The sequence below is a fragment of the Ursus arctos genome, unplaced genomic scaffold (genome assembly GCF_023065955.2).
Source record: "Ursus arctos isolate Adak ecotype North America unplaced genomic scaffold, UrsArc2.0 scaffold_16, whole genome shotgun sequence".
Lineage (NCBI taxonomy): Eukaryota > Metazoa > Chordata > Mammalia > Carnivora > Ursidae > Ursus > Ursus arctos.
This window is the reverse complement of record NW_026622830.1, coordinates 26,109,457-26,122,673: the sequence shown is the minus strand read 5'-3', so window position 1 is coordinate 26,122,673 and position 13,217 is coordinate 26,109,457. Positions and strand designations below refer to the sequence as shown.

At 49.9% G+C, this 13,217-nt stretch overlaps 1 protein-coding gene across 5 annotated transcripts in view; it reads left to right on the top strand.

The window, feature by feature from the left end:
• Positions 1-6,768: 6,768 nt before the first annotated feature.
• HM13 (histocompatibility minor 13) overlaps positions 6,769-13,217 on the top strand; it is a 39,483-nt gene continuing 33,034 nt past the window's right edge. For 2 of the 5 annotated variants that reach the window (XM_026503223.4, XM_026503222.4), the window contains exon 1: positions 6,769-7,090. In XM_026503223.4, coding sequence (XP_026359008.1) covers positions 6,908-7,090 — 183 coding nt within the window. In that variant the 5' untranslated portion in view covers positions 6,769-6,907. The remainder of the gene's footprint in view (positions 7,091-13,217) is intronic. The other 3 variants (XM_026503224.4, XM_026503225.4, XM_026503227.4) reach the window with 3 other exon arrangements.

Sequence of the window (13,217 nt, the reverse complement as noted above, 5' to 3'; positions counted from 1 at the left end):
CTATGCAAAGGACCTGAGGCAGAAAAGAGCTAGATGTGAAAGAGGGAAGTAATAATGGACGAGCTAAACATCTTGGCTGGGGCAGTGCATGTGGGGCCTTGAAGGCCACGGTGAGGAGAATGAGATTACCATGAGGGCAGGGGGACCATTGAAGGGTTTCAAGCAAAGAGATAAGACGCAGAGGGGTCTCCAGGAGATGAATTAGAAAGCTATTGAAATAGCTTGGAAGCAATGACGCGGCCTGGATTGTCCAGCAGCCTTGGACATGGACAGCCCAGATTTCTGTGTCTGGATTGCCCTCGAAGTCAAAGGCTGGATTTAAGCCTCAGAGCAGACCTACTGCTTTTCCGGAAGCCAGGCAACGGCTTTCCCTAGGACCGGCTGGGAGAGCCCAGTACAGAGTCTGTTTATTGGCCTAGGCTGCCCTCTGCTGGCAGAAGACGACACTAGCACAAGGGAAGCAGCTGCCTCCCAAAGAACAGAATACCAGATTGAAAGAGGACACTTGGCCCCCCAAAATCTTCCTTCTCTCCGTTAATGGCCACATTATCCATCCAGTAGCTCAGTTCAGAAATGCAAGACTCCGTTTCTCCTCCTCCCTTATACCCCATCCAGGAGTCTTATTGATTCTATTTTCTAAATAAAATCCTAACTCAAGAGATTTCCTGAGTATATCTTAATCACACCCACGGGTCTCCATGTCCACCAGCCCAGCCTGGCCAAAGCCACACCATCTCTTCTTTGGTCTATTTCTCTTGTTCTAGCCATTCTAGCCGTTTCCCACTCAGCAGCCGGAGCTCTCATGCTATCCTCTGATTCCAAAGTCTTTCTCCTCGGTTGGTAGCTCCTCGCTCTGTTCAGTATTGAGCCCAACAGGGAAATCCCTGATAGACACTCCGTGCCACCTTTGGGAATTTTCCTCTCTCGCCACATGGTGTCTTGGACTCGGGCCATTTCGCTGGTTCCTCTCCTTCCTCCACCCGCCCCTTCCCTTCGTCTCTGTTTATCTCGTTCTCTCCCTCCTTTCATTTCTAATGCAAAGCAGATTTGCCATTTCTGTTTCTTCCGCACTTGCCAGCCAGGGCTCTTAGGGTCTCCCATTCAGCTCATGCAGATTGTAATGGTATCTTTCCATATTCGACACACGCATCATGCCTTCCCTAGGAAAAGTACCAATGCCAAGCCGATAACACTTTCACCCTGAGCACGTTGGGATGTTAACAGCCTGTGACTCAACATTTCATCATTCCAACATCCTAGGGCTTGGGCTTGGCTACTGATTACGGAAATCCTCACTGACCCCCGACTCAGACTGTGTAATGGAAGTCTCACCCACCCCAGAGGCCTTTGGACAGTGGAGCTAGACACCATAACCACCCTGAACCAAGAGGGTTCATGAACCCAAGAGCCTCCGGGTTCCTGAGGCAAATCATTACATGGTAAGTCAGCTCAGGAGGGTGCCATTTGTAGCACACGGGTTTGCTGTGGAAGAGAATAAAGACAGTACACAGAGATGAGCACAGAGAGAATCCGGCAGCATAGATGCCCTGGTTGCTCGGGGTAACAGGCTCAGCTCTGTCCCTGTGGGTCCTGCCAGTTGCCCAGTGATTCAGTTATTTACGATTTCCTTGGAGTTCAAGGGCCAAGCAGTCCCACCTTTACCTAAAGTGCTTCCAGCCGGGCTTTCAGCCCTTGCCAACCAAAGAACCCAACCCACTGTCAGAAGGGCGCTTGTCATTCCTTTTGCAAATCCAGCCTCTGCCCCCAGCCGAACAAAGAACAAAGGGAACTCTGAAATGACAGTTGTTTCTCAAAGTCTTCGAAGATCTTGTATTTTCTTTTTTTTTTCTCTCTTTTCAGTAGGCTCCATGCCCAACGTGGGGCTTGAACTCACGACCCAGAGATCAAGAGTCACATGCTCCACCGAGGTAGCCATGCACCCCGTGTATTTTCTTTTTTTAAATCTCAGAAGCAGAGGGATGAGTTCATTGTGCTCATTCCTTCATGGCAGACTATCTTCACCATTTTCTGCAAAGCCCCTGTTTTATTTTACTTACATAGATTTTGTTGTTGTTGTTCAAAGTTTATTTATTTTTAGTAATCTCCGCACCCAATGTGGGGCTCGAACTCATGCCCCCGAGATCAAGAGTCCCATTCTCTTTCAACAGAGCCAGCCCCTGTTGTTGTTGTTTTAATCCCCAGTTCCCACTCTCATTCCCATCCCTCTATAGAACCATTCTAATGTGCTTAATGTATATTCTTTAATATGTAAATATTCTTATTAGGTTTTCAATGTTGTTATGTGACATGTACTTTTAACTTATGCAAATCATATCACACATTTCTTAATGCTCAGCTCCACATTTTAAAGTTCTATACATGTTGTTGAAGGTTAGGGGGATTATAAGGAAGGCATTTGGTGCCTCACCCACATGCCCTTTACCAGACATAGTGGCCCAGCCCCCAGCTACTGAGAGTGTTGCCTGAAAGCCATTCACGATGACCACCTTCTCTGGAGAATTGCCCTTGGTCACACGGGAGCCAACGAGCCAGGGCACCTCGCCCCTGGACTCCTAGACTGTGGCCAGTGACTGACAGGTACAGGGTACACGAGGTCTGGCCTCAAAGCAGGAACAATTCTGTGGTGAGGTCTGTGCCCCAGAGCTGTCCTTGGGGTCATAGTGAACGGGGACCAGCTCCTCACTTAGCCTTTTATCTCCCGCATTCCCTCAGACCCTTCCTCCCAAGAACACTCCCCCTCGGAATCACTTAAACAAGAATCCTTATCTCAGGCTCTGCTTCCACTTGGCCCATGAAAGTGACCATACATTATCATCCCAACCAGTACCCTTTTGAGAGTGCAAGGGGTTCTCTTAATCCAGCCAGGGCAAAAGGCGTAGAGCACGACTGTCCTCCCCAAACCAGGAGGCAGCATCACCCCCGCTGAGCATGCTCAGATTGTTGCTTCCGCCGCTGTCCAGCATCCCACAGTCTACCTCCAGCACGTCTTGTCCATCCTTTCCCCAGTGACACACACCTAAGTTTGCCCTAACTTACTGCTACCAAGAAAAATAACAAGCACTGCTGGAAATCCTTGGATATGTCCCCTAAGAGACCTGTGTGAGAATTTCTCTAAGATCGTGAAGCTGAAAATAATTCCCATGAGCAATTTGGGCCTCCAGAAAGATTTCCCCAAATGAGGATTCCAGCCCTAAGGCAAGGAGGTATGGAGGCACCAAAAGTGTTTCTCCCTGTTTTGTTTTGATCTTAGTAAAACCCCCCAGGCACTCATGCCAGCTCCGCCCTGCTAGAAATACAGGGGTTCCTTGGGGTTCCCCGACATTGGAACCTAACATGGAGCTGACGTTCGACTCAAGCTCTGGGGGATTGTGGGGTGAGAAAGTGAAGGTTAGATGGAGAGACCAATATGTTCACCTACTCATATACAAACATTTATCGAGCACATACGTGTGAGGGCCCTGTGTCCTCGGCAGATAATGAGAACAGTGAATATTTATACAGTTTTCCTGCTTTCCTGCCCATTCTCTCACAAGGATCAAGAACGTGGGACCACCTGGGCCCTAGGCAGACATGTGCCACCCACACATAAGGAGAGTCTCCCACACCAGCATTTCTCGGGCCGTGTGCCTGTGGGTCAGTGGGAGATCCAGTAGGTCTGGGGTGGGGCAGAGATTCTGCCTAGCTTCCGGGCACCCAGGTGATACTGATGGGGCTAACCTGGGCACCTATGTTGATGAGCAAGGTCCTACAATCACAATACAGTCACACCCAAACAATCCATATCCAAATGTCCTCATTTATCTGAAAATTTTCTTTACAGCCTATTTAAAAAGGTTATGACCCAGAATCCAATCACAGATGGTACTTCTCGCTTGTCTCCTTTCAACCGCAACACCCCCATGGAGTTTTTCTTCACGGCGGCGCAGACATTTTTGAAGACGCCAGGCTAGTTGTCTTGTAGAATATTCCAGTCTATAATTTTTCTGACTTTTTCTGATGTTCCTTCCTGAGTAGATGTGGGTCAAACATGTTTGGCATGAGGACCGCACAGACGATGTGTCCCACACATCACAGCACATCTGGTCATTTTATCCCATCCCATCCCATCCCATTTTGTCACTCCATCACGAAGGAAACTTCTTCCTTTTGTAGTTAGTAGGTAACCTGTAGAGGGCCGCTCTAAGACTGTATGGCTAACCTGTTCCTCACCCTTACAACAGTTTCAGCATCCATTCGTGATCTTTGCTTGTTATTTTGGAAACAACTAAACGTTTAATAGTATGCGTAAGTGTGGGTGAGTACGTGTGTGAGCATATATGAGAAAAAAGTTGGACTATCTGAAATCCATTCACAGTGACTAGATACAGGAACGAGTGAACAGGAGAATGGGGCCGCAGCCTTCTCTGGAACAAGTATTTGGTAATTTAACTATCCCAGGCTCTGAACAAGCTCTGTTCTTGACCTCCAGTTCAGATATCCTCTGGGAAAGTAACCCCATAGAGGAGGTTTCAGCAGATACAGCCTCAGGACACCCACCTGCAGACTCTCACCCCTGTCTTCAGACAATATCAAGACAGGTCTGCTCCAAGCCGGAAATCCAACCCTCCAGAAGCCTTGATAGGAGCTTTCTGAACTTGGGTCCCCCCCTAGTCCCCTGGGTCATACTCACAATCTCCCACTCTGGAGAGTAAAGAGAGATGGCCAGATCTGCCCTAGAACAAACTAAATCAAATGCTCAGCCTAGGGGGAAGCAGGGGTGTATCCAATTTCCAGTCATGTACTCTCAGATGAGGAGGCCTGGTTGCTGGGCAAATCCTGTGGCCTGAATTATTGATGGATGAATTCATCAGGCACACTGCCTTCATCCATCCATTCAGGTCATGCCTGGCTTATTGAAAAACACAGCCTGAAACTGTACGCCATCTGCTCAGAACTCAGTTATTCTGGTGCAAACTCCAGACCCTCCTGTGTATCCGGAATGTTGCAAAGAGCAAAGGCTGCGGAGTCCCACAGACCGGAGTTCAAGAGTCTCCGTTCCACTTCTGGCTGAGTAACCTGGGCTGGCTAGTTTAGCCTACCTCTGCAAGGCTCAGTTTCCTTATCTGTAAAATGGGACCAATCATCTCTTACTAGCATTACAGAGATAAATCACACACAGAGACACACACACACACCTACACACACATGAAGTTGCTAGCTCAGTGCCTGGCACATACTAGACAAACAACTTTTTTTTTTTTAATGTAAGCTCCATGCCCACCATGGAGGGCTTGAACTCATGACCCTGAGACTGAGAACTGAGCTGAGATCAAGAGTCAGACGCTTAACCAACTGAGCCACCCGGTTGCCTCAGACTATAAGAGTTTGAATAATAGGTTTGTTTGGGGGCACCTGGGTGGCTCAGTCAGTTAAGCATCTCGACTCTTGATTTTGGCTCAGGTCATGATCTCAGGGTTGTGAGATCAAGCCCTGCATGGAGGACTGTCTTGGGCTCCTTGCTGGGTGTGCAACCTGCTTAAGATTCTCTCTCCCTCTCCCTCCATCCCCACCTTCTAAAAACAAAAACAAAACAAAACTCTTGTAGTCTGACTCCTTCCCTTTGTCTGCCCTCACCATGAGCCCCATGCTCCAACCCCACCTCACCACCTGTCAAGCTTGGACCAGACCATGTGATTTTATACCATCTGTGTCATTTAGCAACTTACTGCTTCTCAGCTCTAAATCCACTCTTTGTACCTGCTCTGTACTAATGGAGCTGGGCCTTCTAAGTATTTCTCCTTTTCCAACCGACATAGTTAAGCTTTTTTCACTACAGTGTATTAAAGGGACATCAGAAGGGAATGGATCTTCCTTTCCTGGTTTCAGGTTGACTTACTTCCTGGGTTCCTGGAGAGCATGCGTTTTTCCCCACTCCTTGGCCCAAAGTTTCTCCAGTGCTACATGTCTGCACTTGTGCAAATTTCTCAGTTTGCCTGCCACATACTTTCTGCAGCTTTTAACTTGGGTAGCAGTTGCATAGCCAGGAGCCCCAGACAGCGTGGTCTGCACCCAAGTTCAGGTTACTCCTACCCACACCTTCTCCTCAGCCCTAGACACACATACACTGGAAGTGCCAACAGTACTGTTCATCTGCAGAGCCAACCACCTGATTTTCGTCCTGTGGAACTGACAGGAACCACCCTGGCCCAAGCCAAATGCAGAAGTGAACTAGATTCCTAGAGAGGGAGTTCTCTCTGAATTATTTATGTCCATTAACATACTGTGTAATACATAAGTACACACGAATATCCTACAGACTTCATATTTTATTTATTATCATTTTATTGTCTTCCCAACACCTTCCCCTACCACCGCACTAAAAATGCAAGCTTCACGAGTATAGGGACGGACTTTTGCCTGTATTGTTCTTCCCCGTGTTCCCAGAGCCTAGGGGAGCGTCCGGCATGTGATGGGATAGTCAACTATTTAAGGAGCGAAGGAACAATTAAATATTGGATGGATCATGCATGAATGAACAAATTCTTAGTTATTAGGGTGAAGACTTGTGGGGAGCGGAACAGCCTGGAATTGAGGAAGTAGGCTAGGACTGGGGCGTGGGATCCTCGGGTCTCCCTCGGGGTGGATGCGCAGCACAGTGGTTCAGAGTTCCTTTCCCGACCAATCGCGAGTTGCTTAGCAACTGGTCGCCCGGCCCTCCGCTACCATTAGAGGGCGCGCGGGCGGGGAGACGTGAACGCGCACGCGTGCGCGGCGCGGACCGGCGAGGGAGGCACGTCACTTCCTGTTTCTTTAAGGGAACGTGGCTTTTCCCGCAGCGCCCGTCCTCCCGTCTGCGATTCTGCTGCGGCGGCCGGAGCTGGAGTTGGACCCCGAGCGCAGCGTCGCCATGGACTCGGCCCTCAGCGACCCGCACAACGGCAGCGCCGAGGCAGGCGGCGCAGCCAACGGCACGACCCGGCCGCCTTCCACGCCCGAGGGCATCGCGCTGGCCTACGGCAGCCTCCTGCTCATGGCGCTGCTGCCCATCTTCTTCGGGGCCCTGCGCTCCGTGCGCTGCGCCCGCGGCAAGGTAGGCTCGGAGACAAAACCGCGCGCGCTTTCCATCTCCCACCCGGACCACGACTGACGCGGACCCTCCTCCCGCCCGCCGTAGGCGGGACGGACACCTCCTCTCCCCAGACGCTGACCCTTCCCAGCATGGATCACCACCACTTCCCCACCCCGAGCCCACATCCGGGAGCTGGCCTTACGTGCTCCGGGATCTGACACCTTCTCTGATAGGGACCGGCTTCCACCCCCGTTGGCTTCCACACATCCCTCCCTCTGTCCATCATGCTGCAAACACTGTCAGCCTCACATTACGATTCGGGCAGTGTATTGTTCTGATTCTACTGGACCCAGCCAGGCCGGCCCCACCCTCTGCTCTGGCTGCTCGTCCCATATGGGACACCTCCTCCTGGGCTCCAGGTCAACCCCATCTGTACCTGATGGGGCGCTGGCTCTGACAACTGAATGGTACAATCCCCTGTCATTCCTCCGTTGGGAATCCTGCCTCATCCACCCTAGGGCAAATTCTAGCATCCAGACCCATCCTGAAACTGTGACACCTGTCTGACTGGAATCTGTGACCTGTAGTGTGCTCTTCTAGAACCTCAAATCAGGCCCTTGCACCACTTCGAAAAAATTAACCCAAGGATATAACCGCAGCTCAGGCCCCAGTTTTTTGCTTCACTTCTCAGACCAGTTTCACTCAGCCAGCCCCTCAGAACCCGGCACCATAGTGCCTCTCTTTTTAACCAAGCTTAGACCCCTTCTTTGGCTGGTTCTCTCTCCCTCATTGGTAGACAGTCCCAGTCTTGGACCTGTCCTAGCCTGAGCCCAGACCCTGCCTCTTCCCAACTCCTCACCCTGTTTCTACCCCAGACCCCGACCCTACCTCAAAGTAGCTTTTCTCCCTGTGCTTCCTAAGACAGTCCCGCCACCAGATTGGGCTCACCTGCCGAGCAACTGAGCTGCTGTTGGCCTGTCTTTGGAGACTAGCAGACCCATTCCTGACCTTTCTCAACATATGTCCCATTGGACACCAAAGAGGACCCCATCATCTTCTTCCTCCATCTTCTTCCCTATATTAAGCCCTCTCCAGCCCCTTGCACCAATGGCTTCTCACTTCCTGGCACCCTCTCCCTTCCTAATCTGTAGCTCCTCCCCCACCCAAACCTGAAGCTGAACCTAAGCGGAAGCTGTCTCACCCGAAGAGGGCAGGTCCACAAAGCAGCTGCCACTTTTGAAACTGCTCAAGTGCAGGTTTTCAAAAGATTACCCAACTTGAAATCTGCCACCTTCCTTACCCAAGATCAGAGAACTCTCTGTTGGCTCCTTTTATGGGCAGACACAAAGAATAGTCAGGTAAGGCTTAGATGGCCCTGTTTGCCTTCCCATTCTGCCTCTTCTGAGAAGAGTTCAGGTGGCCGTCAACCTGCCTGCATGACTTTTTGGCAAACACTTGATGCAGGGGGAGGTTCTGAAATAGACGAGGACAAAGGAAGTCAAGACAGCATGGCATAAACTGCGCAGCTTGTTCTGAGGGGCTCCCAAAACTGAGTGATTCTCCTTGGTGTCTTCTACGCAAGGATCACTAGTCTCTTAAGAAAACATTTTACCAACAACAGAATTTCCTGAACCTCCACTGTTTTCGGGGAGGGGGGGGCGGCTGCAAAAATGAGTGGGTCAGAGCCCTGTCACCTAGGACTTTTAGGTGCCTGGGCAGAGAGGAATAACTAGCTGTGTGATTGCAGTGTAGTAGTGCTGTGGGGTTTAGGGAGAAAGTTTGAGCACAGCTGAGGCAGGGCAGAGAGGCTTTGTGCTGGAGATGGGCTTGAGCCTTGATGCAGAGGTAGAATTTCAGCCAGAAGACATTCCAGGCAGAAGAAACCAGGTAAGCCGCGGTACAAGACAGTTTAGGAGAGGGGCGCCTGGATGGCACAGTCGGTTAAACATCTGACTTTTGGTTTCTGTTGAGGTCGTGATCGCGGGGTTTTGAGATCGAGCCCTGCATCTGGTTTTGTGCTGAGTTTGGAGTCTGCTTGGGAGTCTCTCTCCCTCTCTGCCCTTCCTGCTCATGCACTTTCTTTCTCTTTCTCCTTCTCTCTGTCAAATAAATCCTTAAAAAAAAAAAAAAAAAAAAAAAAGACAGTTTTGGAGTTGGTGGAAGATCTGGTGTGGCGGGAGCAGTGGGTGTGCACAGAAGGGAGCCTTCAATCCACTGTAGCCTCTAAATCCCTGCCCCACCATCTCCTGCAAGCTGCGTGAAACTGCAGGCGGCCGGCCCCACCACCAGTAACCAGGATGTTCTGAAATTTACAAAGCCTTCCCCGTCTTTGATTCTCCCAGCAACTGAGTGTTACAGATGGATCCAGTTTTATTTTCCGTGTCACACGGAGAAAGAAACTGAGAGTCAAAGAAATGACTACTCATGATCTCTCTGCCAATAAGGGGCGGAACTAGGTGTTTCTAGGCCTCGTCCAGGGCTGTCCTTGATACAGGTACCTCTATAGACCCACACAAGTGGCATTTGGGCCTCGGGAAAAAAAACAAACCAAACGACTCCCTTTTTCTACCCTGAGTCATGTTTCCCTGGTCACGTGGCAAGGAGAGAAAAGTTAGTGTGGGGGCCCAGGAGTTTTGATTTCCCACCAGTGTTAGACCGTAAAGCCAGCTGAGAGGGCACGTGAGGACAGAATTCTCCCAGGAGCCAAGTTGTCCATAACAGGCAGGGCAAATTATGAAATCATGGGGAGAAGAAGGTGGAGCATCCAGGAGTGTGTTGGGAAGAAGTAGCCATGGGAGGAGCAGTCTTAGAGGTGTGCCCATACCTGTCAGAGACCTGTGTTCCCAGAAGGGAGCAAATCCCAGCCCAAGCAATAGCTGGGGATCAGATTACTTCAAAGGCCCTTGGCCTGTAAATCAGAGGAGCCCCTCAGCCAACTGGACTGGGCTTCTGCTCTGTGCCAGGCCCTGGGCTGGGTACCAGGGGTGCTGGGACGAAGAAAGCCAGGCCCTGCCCTCCCAGAGCTCAGTGCCCCACGGAGAAACAGATGTGTGAGCAGCCGACTAAACCGAATCCTGATATGCCTTCCAGAGGAGGCCAGAGCTGCCTTTGCACGGATGGGCGAAAGTTCTGCAGGCGAAACAGGAGAGAGGGAGGCATGGCATCGCAGGGTGCATTCAGGGAGGCAGCGAGCAGTATGATGGGAGCCCCGGGGCAGGGCCTTGGAGGCCATAACAGGAAGGTATTCAGGCAGCCTGCAGCCTTTCTGCAGGACAGAATCCTGAAGACAACACAATAGTTCATCTTCATAGTTAGAAAATGACCACACGCTTGCACCTGTAGGGAAAAAAAAATCCAAGCCATGCAGAAGTATAAAGGAAAAGCCTCCTCAGCACCACTCCTTGAAGGAACCCAGTTAGCTCTTTGGTGTGGAACCTTCCAGAGCTTTTTCTGTGTATATATGAACGTGTGTGTGCCTGTGTGTATACACAAATATAGATTTATTTTTGTAACTGGGATTTTACAGTACATACCGCTCTGCAATTTGATTTTTTTTTCTTTTCTTTTTTTTTTTTTTTAAGATTTTTTATTTATTTATTCGACAGAGAGAGAGAGACAGCCAGCGAAAGAGGGAACACAAGCAGGGGGAGCGGGAGAGGAAGAAGCAGGCTCGTAGCGGAGGAGCCTGATGTGGGACTCGATCCCGGAACGCCGGGATCACGCCCTGAGCCGAAGGCAGGCGCTTAACCGCTGTGCCACCCAGGCGCCCCTTTTTTTTTTTTCTTTAACACTGTCTTGGTCATTTTCCTGTCAGTACCTGCAGATCTGCCTCATTATTTTATGACGGGGAGAGGAGGTAATGCATGCCTATGGTATAGAGTTCCAGAGGTGCAGAGGGCATTGTGAAAGCCTCCATCCCACCCAGCTACCCGATTTCCCTCCCAAGAAGCAGCACCTGTTACCTGTTTCTGGATACCCAGCCAAGAAATTCTGTGCCTTCACAAATAAATAAGCATATGCTTTCCCATTTTTTCAGTGTAACTTACATTTTGTTACAAATACTCTCTTTTTTGCATCTTGCTTTTTCCATCAAATATATGGTAGAGACCAGACACACCAGTACGTACGGAGCGGCCGCGTTCTTGAACAGCTCTGTGGTACCCTACCTGTGTCCCACGGTTTGTTTAGAGCACTGGCTCTCAAAGTGTGGTCGCTGGGCCTGCAGCAGCGGCAGGGGTCGGAATTAGAAACTCCAGGTGGGCCTGGCAGTCTGTTTTCACAAGTCCTCCTGACAATTCTTCTGTGTGCTCGTGTGCGAACCTCTGATTTAGAGTCCTCCACGGGGTGTTTAGACGAGTGTCAGTCTTTTGCTATTACAAACCGTGCTGAAATTAATCTCCTTATATGTTTGTTACTTCACATTTGTCTGTATTTGTAGGTGTTTGTTTTGAAATTAATTTGCTGGGTCAAAGGCTATGTACATGTTTGGTGTAGATGGCACTTACCAAATTATGCACCCTCACGGTTGTATAAGTTTATACCCCCACCAGCAGTGACCTCAATTCCTGTGTAGTGGCTGCGCAGTAGCCCAGTCTCCAGGGCTTTCTGAGCCAGGTGTGTGATACAGTCAGGTCTGGGCTTCAGAAAGAGCTCCTGGTAGAGCCAGTGATGGGCGGGAGGGAGAACAGGAAGGAGGCTGGTGAGGGGGTCATGATGAAGACTGCAGTGGGGCACAGGATTGGAGTGGGGGGTTAGTTCTAGAAATGCTTAGGAAGCAGAGTCATGGTGAGGTGAGTGAGTGAATGTGGTGGAAAGAAGAGGAGACCCTGGGGTCTCCAGCTGGGGTGACAGAGTAACAGAATGGTCCACAAGTCCCAGGTCATTTCTAGGGCACGGCCTGGAAGCAGTACTCCCAGAGCTCGGGCCGAGCCAGTGACTTGAGGCTGGGCATCTGTCTTCCCTTGCTGCTTTTGCTTCCGCCCTGATAACTGAACATCCAGAATGTCACTGGAAGCTAAATTTATTTCTGCTCTTTGTGTCAGCTCCACACACACACACACACACACACACACACATACAATTATGTTTTGCGTTTTGGGAGCTACTGCATTTAGAATCCAAACAATTTTTTGTATTTTTGTAACGACAAAGATTAACTGTTTGGAGTTGTTTGTTTGTGGGGGGAGGAGCAGAGTGAGAGAGAGAATCCCAAGCCAGCTCCATGCCCAGTGCAGAGCCCGACGTGGGGCTCTATCTCACAACCTTGAAGTTATGACCTGAGCCAAAACCAAGCGTCGGATTCTTAACTGACTGAGCCACCGAGGTGCCCCAAAGGTTAATTGTTTCATTGTCACAGGTTCCCTGAGCATCTTGCCACAACTTGCCAGCAGAACTTTCCAGGTAGGAAAGGTAGAGGTCATCTAGGAAGTAGTGGCTAAGAGTTGGGACACTGGAACCAGACTGCCTCCATTTGAATCCTAGTTCCGTCATTCACCAGCTCTGTGACCTTAAGCAAGTTACTTCACCTCCCTGAGCCTCAGTTTCCTGTCTGTAAAGTGGAGCTCTTAAAATATCTGCTTTGTAGAGTTTTTGTGAGGATGAAATCATGTATAGCACGTAGGACAGGGGTTGGCACATAGAACGCCCTCCGTAAATGTTACCCATATTACTGTTCCTGTCGGATTTCCAGTCTCCCATTCTGACTCAGCATTGCAGCATGGATATTTACACAGTCATCCACAGAGGAGACCAGAGTCTTTTGTATAGTGGGACGTGTGTCCAACCTTAGCTTGTCATCAAGTAATTTTAAGCCTCTTCCCACCCAGGATACAGGGCTGAGTTGAAAGGAATATGTGGAAATGAGCCATAACACTGATTTGTAGGTGAGGCCAGAGTTCCATGTGCTCTGAACCTGCAGGTCCCTCTGCCTCGGGTTTCCCTTCCTTGTACACGGAGCAAATTCCTCAACTCCGTGTGTACCTGCCCCCTACCCCTACCAGAACCTGTGCTTGGCCTTCAAGGCTTTGCCGAAGTGCCACCTGCTTGCTTCTGATTCCCATATACATACTATTCCTACTACTACTACTAACAATAATACAGAGTCTAGACAGCTTGTGTGACAGCTCAAGGCACAACACTAGTATTTCCA